General features: G+C 41.4%; 1 protein-coding gene across 4 annotated transcripts in view; it reads left to right on the top strand.

Annotated features, from left to right (window-relative positions):
• ALPK3 (alpha kinase 3) overlaps positions 1-26,478 on the top strand; it is a 1,275,893-nt gene extending 1,249,415 nt beyond the window's left edge. For all 4 annotated transcript variants that reach the window (XM_078685238.1, XM_078685241.1, XM_078685239.1 and 1 more), the window contains one exon: positions 17,499-26,478. In XM_078685238.1, the coding sequence (XP_078541364.1) occupies positions 17,499-17,847 (349 nt within the window). In that variant the 3' untranslated portion in view covers positions 17,848-26,478. The remainder of the gene's footprint in view (positions 1-17,498) is intronic.
• The last annotated feature ends 505 nt before the right edge of the window (positions 26,479-26,983 follow it).

Below are 26,983 nucleotides of genomic sequence, written 5' to 3'. Positions count from 1 at the left end.
GCAGGCACGTGACCCTTCACAGCTCAGGATAAAGTATCAAGAGGAGAATGAAGAGGAAGAATACTATGAACCATGTGAGTCGTTGAGAGAACCTCAAGAAGTTTTTCATCAAGAACCAATGGTTCAAATGCCAGCAGCTTTGCTACAAGACCTTACGGCAATGCTTAAGGACTATAATAGTTGTTTTCCTCCACCTCCTCTTCCTCCGCAAGTTTCTGCTCCTGTAGAGACGCAAACTGTTTCACCTGCAGCACCAGTTTCTGAGCCTCAGGTGACAATACCTTCACAGCTGTTGCAAGACGATGACGATAATACGGTAGCAGAGGACGGAGAGATTCCTAATTCGCCCACTACCGTGGATGAATGGGACGAATATCTGATCCCAGATCCAGCTTCACCGATTCCACCAGCTGCAGACTCTCCTTCTGAGGACATAGGAGGGTTTCATGCCATTATGGAGAGGGCATCTACAAGATTTCATCTGACTATACCAGTACAAAAGACTGAGTGTTTTTTGTATGATTTTAAAGACCTAAACAGAATGACCACACGTTCTATTCCCATAATTGATCACATATGGGAAGAGGGAGTAAAGATCATGAAAACTCCACTCCCTATTCCTGCAATTCTGCCTCAGATTGACAAAAAGTACAAGGCGCCAGATGATGCTCCTGCCTGCCTTACAGGTCACCCTAAAGCAGACTCTGTAATTTCCCAGGCAGCGCAAAGAAAATCTCGGAATCCTTCCACTCCTATAACAGCTCCCCCTGACAAGGATGGGAGGTGCCTGGATAACATAGGAAAACGTTTTACAACCATGGCAAGCGCTACGGTTCGAGCTACAAACTGTTTTGCCATTTTGAGTAGATATGACCGACAATTGTGGTCAGATATGTCGCCATACATGGAATATTTGCCTGAGGACAAAAAGATGGAGGCAAGGAAGATCCTTATGGAAGGAGAAAGATTGGCTTCTGAAATCATAGATATTTCTATGGAAATAGCATCTCTTGGCTTTCGTCAACTTGCCGGAGCAGCTACGTTAAGACGTCAGGGCTGGCTTAAATCCACGAATTTTTGCCCTGAAATCCAAACTAAGATCCTTGATATGCCTTTTGATGGCGACCTCCTGTTTGGAAAACATATAGATGATGCTCTACAAGAAATAATAAAAAAGGACACAGATACTGCAAGATTGTTGTGTTCTCTACAGTATCGTAAAACCATTTCGTGGAGCCAGGGGCAGAGGATCCTACTCCTTTCTTGGGGGTTACCAAAAGTATCAGCAACAAGGTAACCAGGGTCGTTATGGATACAGTTATCAACAGCAACAACAAAACTACAGAAATCCTCCGGCAGCTGCCTATAGACAACAAGGCAAGAGACGTCAATCTCGGGGCAGAGATTCTGCCAGAAGGCAGTGACAATCCTGTTGCGCCTGCGCCAGATTTGCCACTACAATTCAAAATTCCAAAAAGTTCACAGTATTTCGACAATTGGAAGAAAATAACCAAGGACAAATGGGTATTAGATATCATAAAATTTCGACACACCCTAGAGTTCACCAAATTTCCTCCTCCTCGTCCACCTCTAAAGAAAAATCCACCACATCTTGCTCTTCTCAGGAAAGAAGTGAAAGCTATGCTTTCAAAAGGGGCAATAAAGAGAGTTCCTCATTCTCAAATAGGAAAGGGATTCTATTCTCGCTTTTTCCTGATAAAGAAAAAGTCAGTAGATTGGAGGCCAATCTTAGACTTCCGGATCCTGAACAAGTACCTTCAGAAGAAATCCTTTCGCATGGTAACACTCCAGGAGATTCTTCAGCTTCTAGATCATGCAGATTTCATGACAACCCTGGACCTCCAGGATGCATACTTTCATATCCCAATTCATCCCAAGCATCGAAGATTTCTGAGATTCACGGTGGCAGGTGAACACTTCCAATTCAGAGTACTTCCCTTTGGCCTACGTTCGGCTCCATGGGTCTTTAACAAATTCTTAGCTCCGGTAGCAGCCTATCTCAGGCTGCAAGGTGTTCAACTATTCCCACACCTGGACGACGGGCTAATAAAGGCTCCATCCTTACGCAAGGCTTCTCTTGCAACAACAAAATGCCTGCAAGTGTTTCACTCGCTGGGTCTTTCACTAAATGCCCAAAAGTCAAGCCTTTTACCGTCTCAAGTAGTACAATTTCTGGGAGCAAAATTGGACACTCTTCAAGACAAGGCATTCTTGTCCGGAGACAGGATATCTCGCCTTCTATCTCTGGCATCAAAACTTCTATAAAGAAAGTCTGCTTCAGTGAGAATGATCAAATCTTTCCTGGGGATTTTATCGTCAGCAATTAGCCTCAAGTGAGGTTAAAAATGATGCAACTTCAAGAGGAGCTGGACAGCCAGTGGCTCCAAATCTCGGGTTCGTTCGACGACATAGTGCAAGTGACTCCAGTTATGAAAGAAACGCTTTCTTGGTGGAGGAGTTCCAAGAATATCTCCGTAGGGCTCACTTTTCAACCTACAATTCTGGATTATATCATCACTACAGATGCTTCCCTAGAAGGTTGGGGGGTCCACCTTCAGGACCTCAGCATAAGAGGAAAGTGGTCTTCAGCAATGGCGAAAATGCACATTTTCTGGAACTTCAGGCAATTTCACTAGCCCTGCAATCTTTTATTCCCCGACTGCAAGGATCTACAGTTCTCATCAGGGCCGACAACACCACTTGTATGCATTATCTAAACAAGCAGGGTGGTACGAGGTCTCACATTCTGTCCCAAGAAGCTCAGAACATCTGGAAGTGGCTCCTCTTGCACAAATTAACAATCAAGATGGAGCATCTACCAGGAGCACAGAACACCTGGGCAGATTCTCTCAGCAGAACAACAAAGTCTTGCCACGAATGGGAACTGGATCAATCAGTGCTGGACAACATCTTTCAGAAGTGGGGCAACCCGAATCTGGATCTCTTTGACACCAAGAGCAACCAGAAGTGCCTTTTCTTCGCAAGCTGGTAACCGGAGAAGGGTTCCTGGGGGAACGCATTCAAGATGAGGTGGACGGGAATATTTTCCTACGTATTCCCTCTCTTTCCTCTAATCCCGAGACTTTTGCACAAGATGAAGAAGGAACCATGTTGCATGATTCTGATTGCACCGAAATGGCCGCGTCAACACTGGTTCAACAAACTTCTCCTTCTCTCCAAGTAGAAACCATTCCGCCTTCCGATACAGCTGAATCTGCTATCAATGAGCGATGGACAGACTCTTCACCCTTGCCCAGCTCAACTGCAACTCCATGCTTGGTTCCTGGACTCACAGATTTCCAGGAAGTAGAACTTCCTCAGAAATGCAGGGACATTCTAGACAAAGCAAGAGCCCCTTCTACATTGCGGACCAATGCCCTAAAATGGAGAAGATTCTGTCACTGGTGCTCTAATAATAATCTACATCCATTGGAATGTTCTCCTGATAAGATGCTACCTTATTTGTTGTCACTCTCTAAGTCTGGTCTAAAATTTGCTTCGGTTAAATTGCATTTAGCCACTATTTCTACATACAGAAGGTCTACAGGGATGGCGTCACTTTGTTCTAATCGTCTCATTAAACAGTTACTGAAGGGACTTTTCAGAACTTTCCCAGAATGGAGACTAAATGTAGTTCTACAGCAGCTCATAAAACATCCATTTGAGCCCATTCATAAGGATGATATTAAATATCTCTCATGGAAGACAGCTTTACTGTTGGCACTCACCTCTTCTCGAAGAGTCAGTGAGTTACAGGCGTTCACTATGGTATACAACGTTTACAACGCAACTTGTACAACGCACTACCATTACAACAAAACTTTTACAACGCAACATCCATTACAACGCATACATTTACAACGCATGACACTACAACGCACACCACTACAACGCATACCACTACAACGCATACCATTACACCGCAGTCATTACAACGCATACCATTACAACGCAAAACTTACCATCCAACACTTACCCTACTGTTGCACCCCCTGGAGTTAGAATAGTAATTTTAACCCCTACACTATCCAAAACTTTCCCTTCTGTTGCACCCCTGGAGTTAGAATAGTAATTTTAACCCCTACACTATCCAGCACTTACCTTATATGCAATGTAATTTAATGCGTTGTAATGGTATGCGTTGTAAATGTAGTATGCGTTGTAGTGGAATGCGTTGTAAAGGTATTTTTTTAAGAATTCGTTGTAATGGTATGCGTTGTAATGGTGTGCGTTGTAATGGATGTTGCGGTGTAAAAAATGCGTTGTAAAGGTATGCGTTGTAAAAGTGTGCGTTGTAATGTCATACTGTAGTGTAGCTCCTATCTTCCCAATAGGCTCTGCGCATTGGAATAGTACCTACAGCAGTAAAGGCCTAGGCCAGACGTTAACTAGGTCTACTACTGTCGATACTAGACTTAATTTTTGGGTTTGCCAGCTAAGCTCAGAGTTCGCTAGAAACTTTCTCGAATGTTCAGGAAAGAATTACCTCCCCTGATTAGACAAGAAGGGATTTAGTTTCTGACAACCATAGAACATGACAACTTTGCTCTCCCCTAATCAAGAGTCAATCTCGAGAGTCGTGTGAGCACAAGGCAATTATTTTACTCAGTCAGTACGTGCATTCTTAGTCTCATCAGAATGTAGAGAAAAGGAAGAGACGGGCGTGTTCAATAAAAGGTGTTATTTATTGATCAGTCTCTTTTCTCATACATGAGAAATGGATCGATATTATTGCAATACTTATAGTTAAGTAAAGTGCATACATTAAAAGCAATAGTATAAAATAATACTGTAAAAACATTGATATGGTTTCTGAGCCATATGATGTTTAAAATGATTAAAATATATTTACATACACATATACATTTGACTAAACGTACTCAACTGGTGTTTCTAAATACGCCTACCCCGTGTACCTGACCTAAGTCTAATGCGTGGGCGGGAATAGAAAGTTACAGTTTAAGTTAAGTTTGTTTTTGCCAAGTGAATAACTAAAGAATTCTCTGTGAGGGGTTATTCGGTTCTGTACCTGGAATTTAGGATGAATGAGGAATGGTATCTCTTTCTCTGCTCTCGATATTCCAGGCTGCCTGCGAGGGCTACCCAGAAGCGCCGGTGCTGGGTCTCTCTGCTTGAGATAGCAGCGCGTCTTTCAGCGCGTCAGGAAGGCGGGGCTGCTGCCAGCGGGGTCTGCTTCTGCTCTCGGCTTCGGCAAGTATGGCTGCTCCGTCTTGTCACCACGCGTGTGTTTGCATAGGGCAAGGTCGGCAATATTTATACCTTAAAGGTGCCGAGATTGACGTAAGGATGGACATAGATACGTCAATAAAGATGTCATACGACTTGCTCGTTAGCACATTCTTTACTAAAGTTCTCTGTGAAATCAAAACAATGGCCGCACGGATTATCCAGGTTGTCATAGGTTTGATTTGTTATGAGAACGTCGTATGCCTTATCAGGGGCTGGAGGAATGTCGCTTGTCTAATTAGATCTCAAGCGTTATGACCTAATCAGATAACACGTTCCTGTGCCGTAGTGTGACTGCGTCAGATAACGGTATCTGCATCATGGGGGTTTTCATGCCTCATGGGCTGACTGTTAGTTAACTTGATAGTTAGTTTAACCAGAATAGGGTCAGGAATAGGGGGACTGATTCAGAACCTATAGAAATACACGACACCCACTCCACGCTAACTATGGTCATATCTACTAATCTATGCATAGTATAACATAGTACAACATACTATAGAGTATAGTGTATACCTTACCACCCCAAAATACATAAATGCATTTTGAAATTTTCAAATATACTGAAAAATTGCAGTCATATATATCGTATGCACTTAAGCTATGAATTAAATGCAAAAGTAAACACGCATTTTTATGCATTATTGCTTATTGGTATATGAGAAATACACATGAAATGGCTCTTAATATGGCCATACAGAAAGGAAGTTCGAGACCATTTCATCACATAATAAAATATATTTGTGAACATACCAGCGGGCAGCTAAAGTCTATAAAGTCTATAAAGTATCTAAAAATAGAAATCTTAGTTCTCTAGGAATAGTTTCTTACTTTAAGCAGAAGATCAGTGTCCCGGGAAAAAATATGTCGAAAAATATTTTAGGGGCTTGCTGAAAAAATTGCTGTCCGTGAACTGGATTGTAATTGTTCATGTGACTTTATTTTTAAAGTTGAAGGCCGAATTCAGGGAACGCCGTGTGCGAGTTTACTCAAAAGTCTCTATTTCTGTTCCGGAGAGAACATCATATCATTCAGGCTTTCGAAAAAACTGTCAACAGCTTCATGGGAAAGTTCCACTAAGTCGGAAATAGGTGTAACCATGCATTCGTGCGCATGATTGTCTCCATTGACATTCTGATTCGCATTGCTGACAGAAGGTCGTACCTGTTCGATGCTGCTTTCATCTTGAACTTCACTACTCTTCAATCGTAGTGGTGAAGATTCCAGGAATGCCGTCATCAGGATTGGCAGCCTTTGAGGGCAGCACAAAGCGTGAACCTTGGTAGGAACCAACAGTGTATCTGCATCCACTGGCGCATCCGATTGTAGCGTCAGACAGGTGTCTAACACGCATTCTTCTCCGCATAGCAGACACCTTAGTACAGGTAAAACACACCTTTGCCACATTGGTCGAAATGATAGAAACCAAGTCATGTTCAGGTCTCTAAGCCGGGAGAGTCCCAGGATTTTTGATATCCGGTCCCGGTATCCAATGGCTAGGATCGTATCTTCCATTGTCGCGAGAGTTTGATCTGTGACATGGGTTGCCATAACGAAAAATAAGGACTAGGAATAGGATTCCTGCAATTAGTCCCAGGATCAAGGGAAGTCCGCCAAAAATCGAATGGACGAAATCTGGAAAAATACCCAGTATGGCTTTGAATGGTGTTAATGCCATCGAAAATACTGTCTTAAATACCTTTGAGACCCCAGTGGTATCAGAAATATTTAAGATTTCGCTCAGGATTTCCGCGAAATGTACGGGGGAATTAGTTGATAATAATGTATGTATCTCTGCAGTCGTCCTTGCGACTTGTAGATCATACGTTTCTTTTGATGACGTGAGCCTTGTAGGCGTCTGAAGAAGCACTGTTTTCATTCTGCTTAAAGTGTCTATTCGAATAGAAGTAATTTTCAAACTGGGCCATGCCCTTGCCTCCCTGTCTGGAAAGGAGCTGGGGAACAAAGAACGTCCACAGCACTTGACCTTCGCCGTTGTAGTTACTAGATAAGGAGTCCCGGGCATAAGACTACAACATCTGCGGTCTACAATAAGAATGTAACTCCCATTATAGAGTCTTTGAAAGAATGGTTCTATTTCAGTTGCAGGTGCGCCTTGCTGGTGACATGAAAGGTTGTATGAATTCCCTTCACAGGCTCCGTGCAAACTAATACCGTTACACAGAAGCGTGCCGCTTAGTGACATAGCACAATTGTTGCCACTAAGAAACACTTTCTGTCCTTTATTACTGACACATGCATGTGAATAGGGCAGGTTCCAAGTTGTTTTAAGGTACCCCTTTCCCAATTTCTCGTACATGCCAGCTGTATATATTTTTGGCAGTATTGAAACCTGAAGGTTGAGATTGGAATATTTATGATTCCGTGGATTATCCATTCACTGACAGGTCGTTCTGACATTGTCATTGGTAATCTTTCTAGTTTTTCAATGCTCAAGATTGTATAATCAGCACCCTTTTGCGCCATACCGATTTGTCTATCAGTAAGGTTAAAGATTAGGAATAGTGACGTTGTGTTGATTAAACGCCAAGGCACATAGCCTGAACGCAGATTTTGTAACGTCCAGCCAAGCTGTACAATGGAACGCAATTGTGACTGACCATGTTGTAAGTAAGTCTTGCGATAATATATCGATTGCTGAAGACACAATGCTGTCCAATGAAAAAATTCTGGAGGACAGAGTCATTAACCCATTGTCCACTACAGAAAGTGATTTTTCCAAATGAATACGGTCAATTTCACGTATTCTTTCTGCCGTTTCAATTTGAGTAACCTTCCAGGCCTCATTGTATGCTGCATATACAGAGGCTGCTATGAAACGCTTTTGACGCTGTTTGCGTGGTCTCAGTATGAAATCACGCAAGTCAGCACCATCAGTAAGTAAAGTTAGGTGTTGCTTAATTTCAGGCAGTGTGGTAGTCTGTAGCCATTGAAGGCATAATTTGCCCACACTGTAGGTTGTTATTATCCCTGGGTGATGTCTTTGGGGATATCTAGGGTCTGGCCTGGTCATTTTGAAACCCTGTGTTTTATTCAGGAATCTATCTTGACAGTTATTTGTATCTGTGGGCCAGATCAACCATTGTTTCCAATCAGGATGTGTTCTGTTTTGGTTAAGTATATGGTTTACGTCTATTTCTTCATCTGTATCAGAGTTATTGCTAAACATTGTTGGCTTTGGAATAGACGGGTTATTTAAATCTTTGATTTTGGCTAAGCCAAGACAGGTGGTTTGTTGAACAGTGTCATTTAAAAATATCATTTGTTCTGGGATCATGCAGGCTCTAAACAAAGCTTCTAAACCCTGTACTTGCCATTCTTTTGTACCCCAAACACTTTTCAAATCAACATTTTTGTCCCAATAATCAAATCCAAAAGTATTCATTTTTTCAAAGAATGAATCTGAATATATCAATTTTGTGTTGGTTATCATGGTTTTCATCCCTGTCTTGTTTGACAATTTAAAATAAAATGTTTCAGCATTATTTGTGTTAAAACCTGAGAAATATGAATATTTGTCATAAACGGTTCTAGAGCTCCCTTTTGGAGGTGTAGCACAATGTTCCCATTGATTATAATTTAAAACATTTCTAGGTTGTGCAGATTTATGCAAGAAATGGTTACCATAATGGTTATAGCAATACATACTATCATAATTTGTAGAACCTTGCAAATAATCATGTTTTGTAAATTTAGCAGACATTACTAAGTCAGACATCATGTTGTTAATACTTTCGAAGTCCCAATCATCAGCAAATGAGTTTGGTTTTGCAAAGTCACTCAAGGAGATCTTGATTTGGTGTGGATATTTCAGGATCTCGACCGGACCATAAATTTCATAGTCAGTGTTGTCCCAGGCTACCCCACCAGGTATCGGAATTGCTGTGAAGTTGGCTGAAGAACGTTCTGAAGAAAGTTCTCTTTTCTCGACGTGTGAAGATGTGTGTGGTTTGAGGACCAAGTTGATGTTCTGACTTGCTGTGTCCATTTTAGCATATTTTCCCTCAATGAAGCGTCCCAAAGTAAATACCATGATGAGCCAAAGTATGAGGATAAATGCACCAAAACCCACCCAAAATTCAATCCATGGAGAAATCAGATATGTTTCTTTCAGTTGTTTCAAAAGTTCCTTAGCTTTGTCTTTAAAGGATTTGGATGATGGCTGTGTCTTTGATTCACTGAAACCTTCAGAGGAATCATCGAAGTTGATGAAGTAACCAGATGCAGTTCTGTCAATTGTTCCAATTGGTTCAGGATTTTTGTTTCTTGCATTTTCACTTGGTACTTCAGTATAGATTGGTGTGTCTCTGCTAAATGTCTTTATTTGGGTTTTCAGAGGTCTGAGTTCTATTGCATTGTTGCATAGTTCTTGTTGTTCATCTGTAGGCGTTTCGAATGTGATGAGCCTCTTTGTTAGGACCTCTGTACTGGTAGCAAACCTTGGTGTTCTGCTACTTATTGGGAGTCCACTTGGCCTACTGTTTGTTATCGGCCACATGTTGTGGTTTTACCAGGTCGATGGATACAACTCGGTTCTCCTTTTTTCCAGCAAGTGGCGGTAGTACAACTGATCTTGTCCCGTTGACAGACAAGACAGGAACTGCTTTTCTGTAAGAAGGCCCAAATTCCTTCTTTACCGCGATCTTCTCCCTGACTAGATCCCCGACTTTTGGAATCCAGACAGGTCTTGCTGGGACAGGTGGTGATTCTTCAGTGGTTGTTGGCTGTTGTTTCAACTGTATGTTGCTCAGGTCTTTTCTTGTTTTGTTTAAGTCCTGCAAAATAGCCAAATGGTCTTTGACATCAAAGGTTTTTTCTATTACCACTGAAGTCTGACTATCAAGGTCAGAGATCAACATCCTAGTTCCGAATAATAATTCGTACGGACTGAATCCCTTCAGAGAATTTCTTGGCAAGTTATTTAGACTACGTTGGACACTTATTAGATGTTTGACCCACCCAGCTCCCGAACCTAATATCCTTTCTATTATAGATTGCTTTCTGCCTTGGTTTTTTCTTTACACCATCCCGTACCCTCAGGAAGGAAGTGAGAAGATTCCCGCTGGGTGAGTGGTACTTCCACCTCCTCGAAAGGAGTGTATGTTTCAGGAGGTTCCTCTACTTTGTAATAGTGGAAGTACTTTGTTACAGCATTTGCTGCTGGAAAATGTATCCATGTATAGTATACCTCTGTCTGCCGATATTCGTGTGCCTCAATTACGAATATGACTGTGCCACCTCTAGGTGTCAGTCCATTTTCTATAAGTTTTAAGGTTATAGATCTCCTTTTAATGACCGGAATGAGTGTTATATTCGGGTCTGCTGCTTGCATGGTAGCATCAGCATCTGCGAGTTCAGTTGCTAATCTAACTGCCTCTCTTTCTTCATCACTGTCTCCCATTTTACAGACAGGATGGTATTATGTCTATTTGCAGATCAGGTTTCTTTATGGAACAAAGATTAGATGCACAATATTTTGGAACTGTTTATATCCTTCAACGTTGACTTGACCAAGAACCATACATAGGAGTTCCCTCCTGCGAGGTTTTGGAGGATATTACCTTTCACCCACTCCAGACGTCTTTGGAGTATTTGGGAAAAGGGGTCTGAGTGAGAAAGCACGACTGAGTTACTCTAAATGTCTTACGTTAGTTTTATCGCCCTTTCCAAACGCGTTGGGCGCCATGTAGTGTAGCTCCTATCTTCCCAATAGGCTCTGCGCATTGGAATAGTACCTACAGCAGTAAAGGCCTAGGCCAGACGTTAACTAGGTCTACTACTGTCGATACTAGACCTAATTTTTGGGTTTGCCAGCTAAGCTCAGAGTTCGCTAGAAACTTTCTCGAATGTTCAGGAAAGAATTACCTCCCCTGATTAGACAAGAAGGGATTTAGTTTCTGACAACCATAGAACATGACAACTTTGCTCTCCCCTAATCAAGAGTCAATCTCGAGAGTCGTGTGAGCACAAGGCAATTATTTTACTCAGTCAGTACGTGCATTCTTAGTCTCATCAGAATGTAGAGAAAAGGAAGAGACGGGCGTGTTCAATAAAAGGTGTTATTTATTGATCAGTCTCTTTTCTCATACATGAGAAATGGATCGATATTATTGCAATACTTATAGTTAAGTAAAGTGCATACATTAAAAGCAATAGTATAAAATAATACTGTAAAAACATTGATATGGTTTCTGAGCCATATGATGTTTAAAATGATTAAAATATATTTACATACACATATACATTTGACTAAACGTACTCAACTGGTGTTTCTAAATACGCCTACCCCGTGTACCTGACCTAAGTCTAATGCGTGGGCGGGAATAGAAAGTTACAGTTTAAGTTAAGTTTGCTTTTGCCAAGTGAATAACTAAAGAATTCTCTGTGAGGGGTTATTCAGTTCTGTACCTGGAATTTAGGATGAATGAGGAATGGTATCTCTTTCTCTGCTCTCGATATTCCAGGCTGCCTGCGAGGGCTACCCAGAAGCGCCGGTGCTGGGTCTCTCGGCTTGAGATAGCAGCGCGTCTCTCAGCGCGTCAGGAAGGCGGGGCTGCTGCCAGCGGGGTCTGCTTCTGCTCTCGGCTTCGGCAAGTATGGCTGCTCCGTCTTGTCACCACGCGTGTGTTTGCATAGGGCAAGGTCGGCAATATTTATACCTTAAAGGTGCCGAGATTGACGTAAGGATGGACATAGATACGTCAATAAAGATGTCTTACGACTTGCTCGTTAGCACATTCTTTACTAAAGTTCTCTGTGAAATCAAAACAATGGCCGCACGGATTATCCAGGTTGTCATAGGTTTGATTTGTTATGAGAACGTCGTATGCCTTATCAGGGGCTGGAGGAATGTCGCTTGTCTAATTAGATCTCAAGCGTTATGACCTAATCAGATAACACGTTCCTGTGCCGTAGTGTGACTGCGTCAGATAACGGTATCTGCATCATGGGGGTTTTCATGCCTCATGGGCTAACTGTTAGTTAACTTGATAGTTAGTTTAACCAGAATAGGGTCAGGAATAGGGGGACTGATTCAGAACCTATAGAAATACACGACAATACATCCGTTCAATATACGACAACCATATTTGAAATTCTCTAATGATTACGTCCTTTTGCGAACTAATCCCACATTCATACCTAAAGTTCGAACTTCATTTCATCTCAATGAGCCTGTAGTGTTGCGGACATTCTTCCCCAATCCCTCGTCTGCGGCGGAGAAGTCATTGCATTCTTTGGATCTCAAAAGATGCCTAAAGTTCTACATATCTCGAACTGTATCCTTCAGAAAATCAGATCAGTTATTGCTCTCATATGGTTGCCCCAAAAAAGGATCAGCTATCTCAAAAGCTACCATCTCAAAGTGGATTGCGTCTGCTATTCAGTTCTGCCATTGCAAAGCAGGCCATCCATTGTCAAGCAAGCCAAAAGCTCATTCTACCAGAGCAGTGTCCTCTTCTTCGGCATTGTTTGCTGGTGTGTCCTTGGACAAGATTTACCTAGCCGCAACCTGGAAGAGTGTACATACTTTCACTCGGCATTATTGATTGGATCTGGCAACAGAAGCTGAATCAGCAGTTGGACAAGCAGTACTAGGAAACCTTTTAAGATAAGGTAAGCCTGATGGCAAGAATGTGTTGTAACTAATGTTGTAAAAGTTCTCTATTTGATATGACCATTATTGTGTAGGAGTATGACTTGCTCTTTCTCACAATATAGAAATGTTTGTGAATGTTGCATTGGTTTGACATGGTATCTCTTGAAGTTCTTATGATACCCACCATCCACTATGCACATACGTGTTATTTACTGCTAGCTTCTCTGATTGCATGTGAATCTATGAAAGATACCCCAATACTGGATAAGAAAACAAGTTACTTACCTGTAACTTCAGTTATCCAGTATTGGTATCTTTCATAGATTCACATGTGACCCACCCTCCTCCCCGGAGAGGCTTACCTTATTATAATGGTATACTACTATCACTAGTGCTACGAAACTCTGAGGCTTTGCCTCTCTGTGAGGGTGCTGCTGCCTGATTGGCTGGTTTCCAAGTTTGGTTATTTTTACAAAAAGGCTGAGATAGGGTATTGTAGTGACTTTTCCTTACACTGTAGCCTATGGTATAATGTTATTATGACTATAATGTATATGTTTTATTGTACCCTGAGACTCCCACCTTGTCGGCGGGGATGATTTTAAGCATGTGAATCTATGAAAGATACCTATACTGGATAACTGAAGTTACAGGTAAGTAACTCGTTTTCTTCTTTGCTCAGTGGGTCCTGCGTGGGTCCTGCAACCAGCCTGAGCTACATCGTGGGCAGCCTGAACTCTTGACTTTGTCCCGGTTCAGCGCAACCTAGAGTAGCCTTAAATCACTATTTGCTTCTAAGCGCTATTTTTTGCTTATTCTTTAAAAATTCATAAATAATATCTTGACTTGTACTTATTGGATTTTTGTCACTTTGGTCTTGTTTTATTCATATTATAATAGTGTTTTTCTAAATAGGTGTGCAGTCTTTTTGTGGTTTATTCACTGTGTTACTGTGTGTTTACATATAGCCTCTTTAGATTAGCCTGACTGCTGTGTGCCAAGCTACCCGAGGGTGAGAACAGGTGATCTTTTAGTGTCAACCTCACGTACACTGACTAGGATTGTGGTTCCTGCTTGCACAGAGTGCATACCTCTGCCAACCAGAAACCCAATTTCTAACACTTTGTGTAGCTTCGAATGCCATGATGTGATCCTGGTATCCTCATATGCCTGTCAATGCAATGATGTGTTGCAGGCATCACCACATTTGTCATTCAACACATGATATGTCGTATGTAATCATCAGATGGCAATTAATGCTGCAGCATATTCCAGGTATTCTCTAAATACCAGTCAATCCCACTACGTGCCAGGGACCCCCATTGCACAAATATATACAGACATACACTCCCACACCATAATTATCCCACCTCATCTCAGGCCCTGGAACCCTAACGCAAGAGGCCGCAGATCTCTGCATCCTGGTCAGATGGGCCAGTGTTGTAGGAGCATCCAGGCCATACTGGTGAGGGGGAATGGATGGCATAGGACAGTTCCAGACTGAGCCTGCAGAAAGCATGAGAGCGAGGAAGCAAAAGCAGGAATGAACCGAAGTCCTCTTGATTGTCTTGTTTGGGTCCCCAACTCAGTCTTTCATTGGCTGAGCCCTATTGCCTGTCTGACAGGAAAAGGATGGGATCTGTGCTAGAGGCGCAGGGCGTTCTGTAACAATGAGCTGCTAAACATGTCTATGTCATTCCACGCTCTCTTACATTCACGCTATGCATTTGGATTAGAGCTAAAGCTGTCTGAGCCCTTGATCTACGCATATGTAGTATGCATGAAAGTGAAAGTGACTGGCTCATGGCTTTAAAACTGTACACGCCATCACTCCCAGTGGTGACTGTCAGGATTGATGGCACCTTGTAGGAAAATGCCATATTTGCATGGTTACCCCCCACTTTTTACCTGACATCTGATGCAAATAGACTTGATGTGCCCTGGGTCCCTGCAAATCAGGTTCCCAGGGCTGGTGTTCTTTCCCAAAACTGTACCTTTGTACCCATAATTGGCACATCTCTGGCCACAGGTAAGCCCCTTGTGTAAGGTACCATGGGGAACTAGGGCACTGTCACCAAGGAAGGCCTCTAAGTGCTGCAGCACCTATTGTGCCACCCTTCGAGAACCTATACCTTAACACCCACACACTGGTATTGCAGGCTGCGTGTTTTGGTCGACATGGCCCACATCCTTGTAGACTCTAAGGGCTCCAGGACCTATTGTACCACTTTTAGAGACCTTATACCTTAACACCCACACAGTCCCATTGCAGGCTGCATGTTTTGGTGTGGAGAAAGTGAAGAGTCAACATAACAAACATCCCTGTTTGCCATGCCTGCAACCCACTGGCTGAAGGCCTGGGTAAGTCACCCTCTAGCAGGGTGTACTGTCCCTCAGGTGAGGGTACAGTGCCATGAACCCAGTGTCTAAGTCCATTCTTAGACATTATAAGTGTAGTAAAGGCATAAAGAGTATATGGTCTTGGAGTTGGTCACTACGAACTCTGCAGTTCCATAGATGGGTTTACTAAAACCTGGGAAGTTTAGTAGCAAACGTCTCAGCACAATAAACTCACACTGATGCCAGTGTGGGATTTAATGTAAAATGCACTCAGAGGGCATCTTAGAGATGTTCTCTAAAAAACGACCAGCCCTGGTGTAGTTCCTGAATGGCTGCCTGCCATTTGCCACCACCAGAAGGGTTTAAACAAAGCTCACCCTGGGCATAGGTGTCATGCCTCGTCCCCCAGGATGGGCTGGGTCCACGAAGGGGAAGCTATAAAGGTCTGCCACTTTTATAAGCTGTCCCTGCCTTTTACTGCCCCCAACAACTGGCACCCTCCGGTTCTGCCCCCACTTTGAGTGGGAGAATCAGCGGGAAAACAAAGCTAGGAGGAGAGGTGTGCCTGAATTTGCCAACTCCACCCCTCAGGTGGGGAGGCGAGGTGAAGCACACATCTCAGTCCCCCAGTTCCCTCCATCTTGAAGATGAGGGAACCCAGCCAATTAGGGAAAGGCTCATAGCCCCCTCCCACTGAAAAATGGCCAAATAGAGGGTGTACCCACCCCAAGAAAGGGACCCAATGGTCCTGCCCTGCACACCCCTTTAGCACACCTAAATGTAGTATTTAGAGGTGATCCTGAACCTTGCCTCAGATTCTAGGAAGAAAGAAGATGGACCGAAGAGACGTGCTGACACAGGAAGAAGAGAACACCTATTGCTTTTGCCCCAGCCCTACTAGCCTCTCCCGACTTCAACCTGCCTACAGCGAGAGCCCCAGCAACTGCAGCAGCCCCCAGAGCCCGGAGGACCTGCCCTGTGGCCATCTTTAAGACTCTGTCTCCCATGAGCACCGGATTTGCTCAAACACAGATTCACCCACAGAATCCGGATCCAGGCACCTCTGTGATTTTGCACCACTCTGCAGCCTCAACCGGAAGGGTCCCCCGGCCGCGACCAGAGCTGGGAAAGGAGACCTGATGCCAAAAGACACCCCTGCATCAGATGCCCAACGGCCTTGGCTGGCCCAACCGACGTTTTCCAGGCATCCCCCAAAACCCAACTTACCTTTCCAGCTGGTGGTCTCCTCCAGAAAGTCTCCCTGCCTGAGCCGGCAGCATCTTTTCCAAACCAAAAGTCCCTATTAGAATGGTCCTTGTACCCTACGTCCCCTTGGTACACTGCACCCCGCTGCCCCTGTGCCCCAGGTAGTGCAGCTTCTGTGTTGATTGTTAGTCCCTGCAGTGCTGACCTTAACTCCAGGAGCTTTGCTCCCATAGCCAGGTGGCCATTTTGTATGGGACTAAAGTAACTGTGCTTTAAACGGATAATTGTCGTGCTTACCTGTAAGTGAAGTCTAGAGTGTGATATCTAGGCATATCACCCAGAGTAGTCGAAGTAATACAGAAGTAACGAGAAAGTCATCTAAAGTAATTACTGTGTAATTTAAACTGCTTTTTGAACCGATACAAACCTGTAACGATTGAAAATCAATTCCCAGTACCACTTCTTGAAATGTTCTATGATTGATAGTATATTTTACCTACCTGTACCAAGTCCTGCTTGGTTCTAGAAATAAAATACAAGTATACCTTTTTTATACTTACCCTATTGGTCTGGATTCAGTGTGTGCCTTCAGTCTTGATTGAGCGAATACAAGAAATGCTTAACACACCCTCTAGATTGGACTAACTGCTCGCCCACACTACCACAAAGAGAGCTGATAGTACTTACCTAATTTAGCCTCTTCTATACCTCTGGGCACTACCTGGACTCTGTGCACACTATACCTTACTTTGGTATACTATATACAGAGCCAACTTCCTACACGCTCTGTCTCACATATTCAAATGTGCCGGCCTTCAGTGAACACAAATTCATTATTTAGCAAATCCTTTTGAATGTACTTTCATTTCCATTGAATGTAAGCACAATTTTAGTAGAATTAATGTAGTTTTATGCAACATATTTCTCAAAAAAGTATCCTAGGATGAGATTGAAGCAGAATGAAAGTCTGTGGTCATTTCATTTAATAAGCACAAGAGGCATTTCAATTTGTATTCCATCAATGAAAGTCTGTGTGTGTCTAAACTTAATTTTGTATCAATTGTAGGTATCAAGGCCTCAAAGAGAGCTGTTGCCCTTCTTCTGTTGAACTATTCGTATCACTTCATCAGTGTAACCGTTATTGTGAAATTCTGGGGCTGAGGTCATTGAAGAGCACTGATACGCTACAAACGCCAGCAAAGCCTAAGGGATCCAAAAGCCCCTCCATGGGACGGAAAGCAGGATCCACCCAATCCAGCCCACAGATCCCTAAGAAAGGCATGCCCAGCCCTCAGGGTTCTCGCAAAAGTGCCATAAGCCCTAAGACAGTAAGGAAAGCGACTGAAACCGGAGAGCTGCAGCCATCTGTTAAGCAAAAAACCGTTGAAACGTCAAAACCTGCTAAAATGCGATAAAATATTTTTTTTATAAAATTTCAACTGTAAACATGTGAACTTGAATAATAAGAACTGGACTTTTTTACTCCAAATACGTACATAAATCATTTTCAGGAAACTTCTATTATGGAAATATCACAACAGAAGTACTGTAAGTGTCCTTAGCCTTCGTGACATTTGGTTTCGTACAATTTTAATACCAAAATACAGACTGTTGACAGTCTAGTGTGCTGGTGTTGGAAATGGAATTAAAGAATTCATGCCTTAAAGATTATCCTAGCTCCAACTCATACAGCATGAAAACATAATTTTATTCCATTATGTAATGGCGTGTACCTATGCCTGGATTTGACAGGATGCTGCACATTCTTTTTTAATTTTTCTGCCTACTTCTGATGACAACAAAAGATGGCATCAGTGTACTGTAGACAGCGAAACCAAAAAAATTTGAAGAACTATTGAGTTTTTCTTGGCTCTTGACAGGAAATTGTGCAATGAGTTTTCCTTACTGGAAAAAGAATAATGTCATGGAAATACTAGATTGACTTTACAGAATGTAGGAGAACAGGTATTTCCTCAGTGATGATCATCTCTTGTCTCTGAACTCTCAAGGAAATTGTTTTGATCAAATCTAGACAATCTACAGTGGGTTTAAACAGAGAAGGAGACAACTTAACAAGTCACGTGCTTTTTTATATTTATTGCTTTTGTGAAATTGGTGCTGTTGCAGAAAGTGATTTCCTTATAAACCCAGGAATGTGGTTATTTGCCAACATATATTGCATTGTGTTATTCATTTGCGCTACAATTAGATATAAGAACTGGGGATGTATCTCATCTTAGAATTCTGAACTTTGGTTGTGAAAACCAAGTCACATATTTGTTTATAATGCGAAATACTAACACACAAAGTCTGAAGTATGAGCAGTGAACCTCTTGCCTTTTGAGTTAGTAGGACATTTTTGCTAAAGCAAACTTAGAAGATTGATTTCGTGCTTGAATAAGAAGTGAGCTTTCTTGAAAGGGACGCAATACTGGACCCTTAAAAGAAGCATCATGTCACTGGAACTGCATTGTCAGCACAGAAACTGTCAGGATATATATCACACGCAAACATCTGCAGCCATAAACACGTTTACTGATTTTTACTCCTTCCAATCACAAATGTATCCAGATGTGTATTTAAGGAAACCATATATTGTACTATTCGCTCTTTAACAGAAATGTGCCTTACGTTTTTACACGTATGTTTGTTTCAGTATAGTTTTAGGCAATAATTCTCTGTTTATTCATGTGTTAGCAATGTGAGTTGTTTAGGGTTATGATGTTCATTTACATGTAAAATGTTGTACTTGTTGATGCTTGTTTTATTTATAATCAAACAAAATGGGTCCAATCGAGCAAACTACATTTTCACCAAGTGGCACTTACACAGAAAACTTGAATAATTGTCAGTGTTTGGCAATCATTCCATCCAGCAAACCCGTGTTAATAGCCTTCAAATGACAAGCTTCTTAGTGAGCGCTCTACAGAATCAGTGTAAAAAAAGTAGAATTATAGGAGCTAAAGAAATTTAATGAAGCAAACTCAGCTCACAGTATATTTTTCACAAAATAAACTCACAACAGTGACGATATGCTGTGAAAAGTAATAAAATACAATGTTTGTACAATATAGTAAAAAAAAAAAGACTACATGGCATGTTTGAAGCCGACTTGTTTTGCAGAGTAAATTTGAAAGTAATGACCTCCTAAGCTCCCTTAAAGTTGAATCAGTTTTCTAATAGTTTTTATGTTACTAAATACGCCAGAATGAGTCTTTTATATTTTATTTTAGCAATGGCTGCTGCTGTATAGCAACAGGTTTTTATATCTTATTACATTCCCTGCAAATACTCAGTGAGCACAGCAGAATAATTGCTATTATTACTGTCATTATTATCCAGAGATTATGTTCACAGAGGGAGAAAGGCTATTGAATTCAGCCCACTATAGTGAAGGACTGGCGTTAGTGGCATACACTCTTAGGGCTTTATTTACAAAACCTTTGTGCCGCCGGTACGTCACTTTTTCCCATTTTAAAAGTGACACACCGGCTGTGCAAGGGTCATGTAAATGAGCCCATTAATGATTTCATGTTATCTTTAAAAGATTATTATAGACAGACACACACGCACACACTTTTCATTTGAGACCCAGCATGCCTGTTGCCATTGCATTGGAAAACTGAAACTAGCTGGCTATTTAATAGCAACTAGCTTTTATAAATGTTCAAATCGCTGTAATAAGATGATTAGACTACTTGCTCGATTGGACCTTAGTATTTTGCAGTTTCGAAAACAGAACTATGAATTAGAATGTTCTGTTGTGGTATTTTTGGTGTTAACTAAAACCAAATTATTGAGTAGAATGAATTTAAACATTGTATCATACAACATTATGCTGTTAAGTATGTAAGCCCCTTTGTTCTCATTCTATTCACTGCTCTGATAGCTTGCCATTATAGTGAGGGCCTGATTAAAAGTCAGAGTAGAATTTGCAGTGGCGATACTGCTCTGTCTGATTAGAACTGTCCCTGTGTTGCTACGCTTGCAATACATAAGAGCAAGGACATCAGCCCTGGTTTTACTGGGAGCCCGGTCACAGCCAGAAAAAACACTGCTGAGCCTGGCAAAGTTTGAGAACATCTACACAGTGGCGTAGAGTGGGTTGCCAGCACTCAGGACAAGGCAAGTACCTTTTAAAATGTTGCGTCCCTAAGAATGCCCCTTAGAATTTTTCACCTTAGGGCAACACCTCCGTGGCTGGCCCCGCCGATGCTACGCCACTGCATCTACACGATGTGTGTAACACCATTGGGGTTAATGGAACACTTCCCTATATCAACATCTGTCCTGGCCCTGAAAGCCCTCCCGATCTCCACTGCCCTAAACCTTAGCGATCCCGCCACTGTTATTTACCATTTGCTAAAACAGGTGGTAAATGACGAAATGAATCCTTTATGCAGATGTACAGTGTGCGTTTAAAAGGTTGGTGAATGGGATCAAAAGATCATGTGATAAATGCGGAGGAAAAGGCGTGGTCCTCAATTCAGAATATGGATTTCCTTGGGGTTTTTGACCCTTTAAACCAGGTCAGCAATGTATCCCTTTTCCTGGGCAAATAACTTGTAATTACACTTTCCATTCTCTTACCCATTAAAGTTCAATTTCTCAATCAAGATATCTGTTTGCATTAATGTAATGCATAAGTGCCTTCCCCAAACAGTTTAGTGATAAGGCACACATACACTGTATGGCAGTACAGCTGTACATCATTACCCGTAGGCATCTTGGCACTGAATAACAGATTTCTTACTAAAAACACTGCGTTTATCACAGAATATTCTATTTAAAGTATGTCGAGCATTAGGCAGTTGAGCAAGACATTTGGAATAGACTATTATGTACACAGGAAGCAATCTTTTACAGAAGACTTCTGCTAGGTATAATTCCTTTACATTGTCTGTGCTTATACAGTAGTTGGGGTCGCTGCTGGAAACAAATACAACATAATGTAAGAAATGGCTCTGCTAGGTGAAAAGGTAGTATATGTACAGCATAAGATTTAGACTACGTGCACAGGCTAAATATTTATTCCTCTAAACACAATTAATGATCGTTTTATAAATGGTTATCTGTACTTTTCAACTAGACCCGTATGTGTCTGTTGACATTTTCAGATAAAGAGAGCTGAGGTGTATTTTAAGTCTAGAAAATAGAATGTCACTCCTTTTTTCCATTTTGTTCAAGTAACTGAATTGTCAGCTGTGTAAATGTGAAACGTGAGTTCCAATCTCAGTAACCCCTCCTCACCCCACTTCCTCCAAGAGCAAATGTGTGCTTCTGGGCAAATAATAAAGGGCCATATGGATCAAAAATGAGTTTTGCAATTCTCAACTTGCTATTTTTAGCGAATCGCAATTAGAGAATCGCAAAATGCAATGTATGTAGGATTTGTTTAAAATTTAGTGAATCCTACATATTCTTTATTTGCGAATCGCAAATTGATCTTCGCCATTAAGGAATACCTTCCCATTTATTCCTATTGGCTAGGAGGCCCATAGGAATGAATGGGAAGACATTCTCAATTTGTGATTACCAATTAGAGAATCGTAAATTGAGAATGCAATTTCAAGGTTGCAAGGGTGCCAAAATGACACCCTGTTGGACCCCTAAAATATGCATGTGTGCACACATTTTGTGCACATACATGCCGTAAAGGCATGTGCGACATATGGCACTTAAAAAAAGTGTTTTTTTTAAGAAAATCGCAAATTACCACCAACTTGAAGTGGGTGGTAATTTGCAATTCATTAAGGCCAAATAGCAAATTACTGGTGCTTCCAGAATTGCATTTAAGGAATCGCAATTTCAATTCTTTAATTGCATTGGCAAAATAGAGAATCGCAACTTTTGCAATTCTCTATTTTGCGATGGCCTTTTGGGATGATACATCCCAATTCGAAAACGGGCCGATTCTGAGAATCGGCCAGTTTGCAAACGGGAAAAAGGCTTGATACATATGGCTTAATCTTTCAGTGTTTAATTTCTCTTTTCTTCCATAATTGAGTATGCGTAGAAACAATATGTGCCCCAGTATTGAGTGTTACAGCATTTTACAAATTAGACAGTTGAACTTGCAATTCAGTATAGATTGTTTTGCTATAGAACACCACAGATACAAAACTGGAAGCAATTAGTTTTGATGATATCACGAAGAAACACTTAGCCTGATAATTAATTTGTAAAGGTCCCTTCATGAAGACTCTAGATATTAGCTTGTTTGCTGTACCTTTAGGTTAGTTATAAATTTCGAAATTATCCGTGCCATATTTTAGCAGAAAGAAAAACATCAGAAGAAGCTACACATGGCAAGATGATGTTGTCGCCAGTGATGATCCTCACTCTTTCCCGGCTTTCTTACTTTTCATGTTGACTCTTCATGATGTTGAAACCAACTTTGGCATGTGAAACGAAGCAAAGCAACAGAATGAAACGAATACGGAGCTGCTTCATTTTTCAACTAGACAACATTAGTAATGTATGGAGGCACGTTTCATTTATTGCAGCCCTTTTCCATGATTTCATTTATATCACTGGTCTCAGTAGCAAGTGAGAATTATGTGAAGTGGTTTAATCAAAGTAATTACCTACATCGAGTGCGTTGCATTGATCATATTATGTTCTTTTTGTAGAGCAACAAAGGGGTACATCCCACCTTTTCCTGGAGTTTAAGTAGTGTTCTAATAAGAAAAATGGGTTTGATATACATGTTTACTCCTGTGAGCGTGTGCCATTAGATTATCATTATGTGCTGTACGACAAATGTGTTAAGCATTTCAGAATTATGCAGCTGACTAGGGTTAATACAAATTAATCACTGGAAGTATTTTTTAGAAGCAACCTAGACAACACAACACTTATTTCAAACATGATGGATAATTTCAGTAGCTTGAATAAGTTCATGCAATAACATCCAAAATCATGTTATAGGTGTTTGCACTTTTAGAGGTGAAGCACTAGTGAAATATTACAAAAAAGCAATAGTTTCCATGACCAGTCACACAAGAAACAAGGACCCATTTTTCCAGATCTGTAATTCCTTCTGTTATTGATCTTTTGGAGAATCTGCAAACAATCATCTGCTGAAGTTGAACAGTTCTGCAGACAAACTATTTATTGTTCGGAGCAAGTCACGTCTTTAGCACCTTCCTCCTAAGATATCAAAAGAAACAATTAATTTTAGCCAACATAATGATTTCTGCACTAAGCTAAGTCTGTACTGCAGGTCATTTGAAGCAAAGGCTGTACTGTTACAAACCCCAGAAAAATGCTGAACTGGGAAAGCAGCCAATGCTTGAATGTCAATTCTGTTTGGCTGCTGTAGAGTCCATTTCTGCCATAGAGTATCGCTGGGGCGTGGCCTGTACAATTCATTTGGGGAGCGGGTGATAGGTTCACTTATGATGTGCCCAATAGGTTGTGGCAATATGATGTGGAAACTGGAATCCCACCCACCCGAATGATATCTGTCCTCCTTCTCAAAGCAACAGGGTCCTTTCCTTGCTTAGCCACTGAGATGAAGCTGCAGCATCTTTTCATCAAATGTAGGCAAAAGTGCTGAAGCTATACGAGAAAATAAGTACCACTGGCTCTTATGCCTTTTGGTATCACATTGGGAAGGGCAAGCACTGCTCACGACTAGATGAGACATAGCTGATCTTGATCTGGGAGGGGTAGTGCGGCCCCTCTGCGGCTCTCAAAGCGAACTGCCATGATTTAGAAATTGTCCCAGGTTACCCCACGTACCCCATTGGAGGATGGGGAGCCAAGTAACATCATCATCTATGTTTCTCTAAATGGCAATACCGATGAGTTGATGGTTTTCAAGAAAACAGTAGGGCCAAATCGGATCATAATATCAGGTCATCATATTAATTTCAGAAATCAAAAGATGTAGACTGGAACTGGTTAAGTAATAAAAGTGGGTCAGAAATTGTTTACTGGCCAACATGTCCAAAGACATTTTGTGAAGAAGCAAAGTCAGAACTCTCTGAAGCGGCCCCAGTCAAAGGCTAAGGTCTGTGGTAGATGCAAACGGTTGAATATGAGTATACAAGAGTGTTTGAAAAGAAAATGGAATGGCCAGTGGTGTGGTGTTTGACAAGTAATTTATATGATCCAAAAGAACCAGACATTCTTGAAGCAGCTTTGATAAGCCTAAAATGCCTTTGTTCTATTATAAAGAACAATGTAAGCAATGTGATCTAAACATATGTGAACACATAAATATGTATTAATCGTCTTTGGTCAGTCTTTGCAAGTAGAGATAAATGTAAATATAGATACTGTCAACATCACATTAATAGGCTGGTATGTAAACAAATTCAACACAATATATTGTGCCAGTGATTACGCCGCATTTTTTTTTCATTTTATGCACGAGTTGTACTAGATCACAGCCTATGATCAGGCTAAAATCCAGAGCACAATATAGTAAATGCAAAATTAGATAAGACAGCATTACAAAAAAAAACTGAACAGTGGGTAAAAAATAAAATAGAGACAACAGATCGCCTGTGAGCAATTGCACTGCATTGGAACAAGTGTCTGTGAAATACATTTGCACCCACCCATTAACGGTGTGCAGGCGGCTTGCACATTCATCACAGTGGCGGAGGACATCACGCCCATCACCCTGATGGACTACCGCCAGCCACATTTAGAGATCACCGCCGGCACAGCTGTGGTTTCTGTGCATTCAGAGGAACTGCTGACACAGCTGTTCCTCTGAAAGCACCACAAGTTTGGTGGATTGCTGCCATCTGCTGGCCAGCTGTTCACCAAATCTTTTTACTTCCAATACAGGAGTTTTGTTTCTGAAAAACAAAAAACGAACTTTCCCTTTACCCTGGAGTAGAGTGCTGTTAGGCAAAAACATGCATTGCATTTTAGTTAATCAAGAAACAGTCCTTTATATTTCATTAGGTGGTATGAAGACCACTCGCAGACAAGGAAGAAACTGTGCTATAAGAAATGTGAAAATGTTGAGAGGTGTTTCATAAAGGTCATTCTGGGGCTGGGAGTAGGTAAAAGAAGGTTATTTCTAAATTGTAACACATGCCTGTAAAGGAGAAGATGTAAACTAGATGAGAAGAAAGTACAAACGTTCACAGACCTAAATACATTCTAGAATAATAGAGTTGAGGAAGGACTTTGATCTGGAAAAACATGAAATAGTAGAATTTGCCATGTTTTCTGAGTATTGGAGTGGTTGTTATTAAAAGACTAATTATCCTAAAACCTTTTGGTTATGCCCTACAGGGCATTTCTTAGTTGTCCATTAGCCACCAGCCAGACCAGTGTAAAGCAACGGTCTTGAGTTGGGAAAGAGCCAACATGTAAAAAATTGAGAAAAAGAGGAGCTGTTGTGTTTTTTAATTGTGTAGGTGGGTAGGCTGGTAAAGTGATAGGAGCCTGACAATGGGATTGGATAAAGCCTGCTGTTCCTTTGTTACAGCTCCAGAAATGTATTTTTCAGTTCTACAGTAAATTACTGTAGGGAATCTGTAGTGGCCCACACACCTAGGTTGCTTTTGAACATAATTATTACAGGCATTGTAATGAGAACAGTGAACATTTGTTATTAGCACCTCATTTTTATCTGGCAAGTTGTGCAGTTATGCCAGCATATAGCTGTCAATGTATGAACACTGAAGAATATCCACAACGAATACTCATTGCATTATTTGGCAGCTGCTAATTATTTATCACGGTTGGAGTGTAAATGCCATCATATAAATTCATATTTGTATCCTTAGGATGAACATGCTTGTATTGTTTTATTTGAATTCAATTGTTTTCTGTAACACTTCACTCTGACACCCTGAAGAACTATTTGTAATTGTATCTTAATACGTAAGCCATATTTTCCACTGTTGACGAAATTGAATACATAACTAAAACAAGTTTCAAATCTATATTAATTTTTCTGTTTTGTGATGTTATCCTTAACATAAGTTGATATCTACATGCCGATTTGGAGAGACGAAAGTTACCACATCTAAAAGACTTTTGATGTAGAGTAATAAATAAAACTACTTTTTTAAGTTGTGTATTCTGTTATGAATTATATATTTACTGCTCAGTAATGTATCCATTAACAAATTCCAGTACTATTATTAGCCAGAAAGTGAATGAGGATTTTAATGACTTGAACACAGGATTAAGAGATATTGGGCCTCCTTTGGAGTTTGTCTGGAACTAAAAATCCTCTAAATTCAGAGGGGAGGGGGCTTGGCCAAGATGGCGAGCGGGTAAGACGTGTTTCGCTTGTCTCCCTGCTCCCGATCGCCCCTTCCAGCCCAAACAATGCAGTGGTCCCCGGAGAGCTTCCTTTTGTATAGCAGCAAGCGCTCTGGTACCGACTGCACACAAGACGAGCTGGCTTCCCGGTGCTGGGGCCTGCTAGAAAGCGTATGCGGGATATGAGACGAGTCTGGGAGAGAAAATGGTGGCTGGGATCTGCGGAAACTCCTGAGGCCGACTCCCGAGGCAGTACTCACCCGACAGCTGGAGACGACCCCAACAGGACGAGGTATTGATGTCTCTTTA

The sequence above is a fragment of the Lissotriton helveticus genome, chromosome 3_2 (genome assembly GCF_964261635.1).
Source record: "Lissotriton helveticus chromosome 3_2, aLisHel1.1, whole genome shotgun sequence".
Lineage (NCBI taxonomy): Eukaryota > Metazoa > Chordata > Amphibia > Caudata > Salamandridae > Lissotriton > Lissotriton helveticus.
This window is presented reverse-complemented; position numbering and strand designations above follow the sequence as displayed.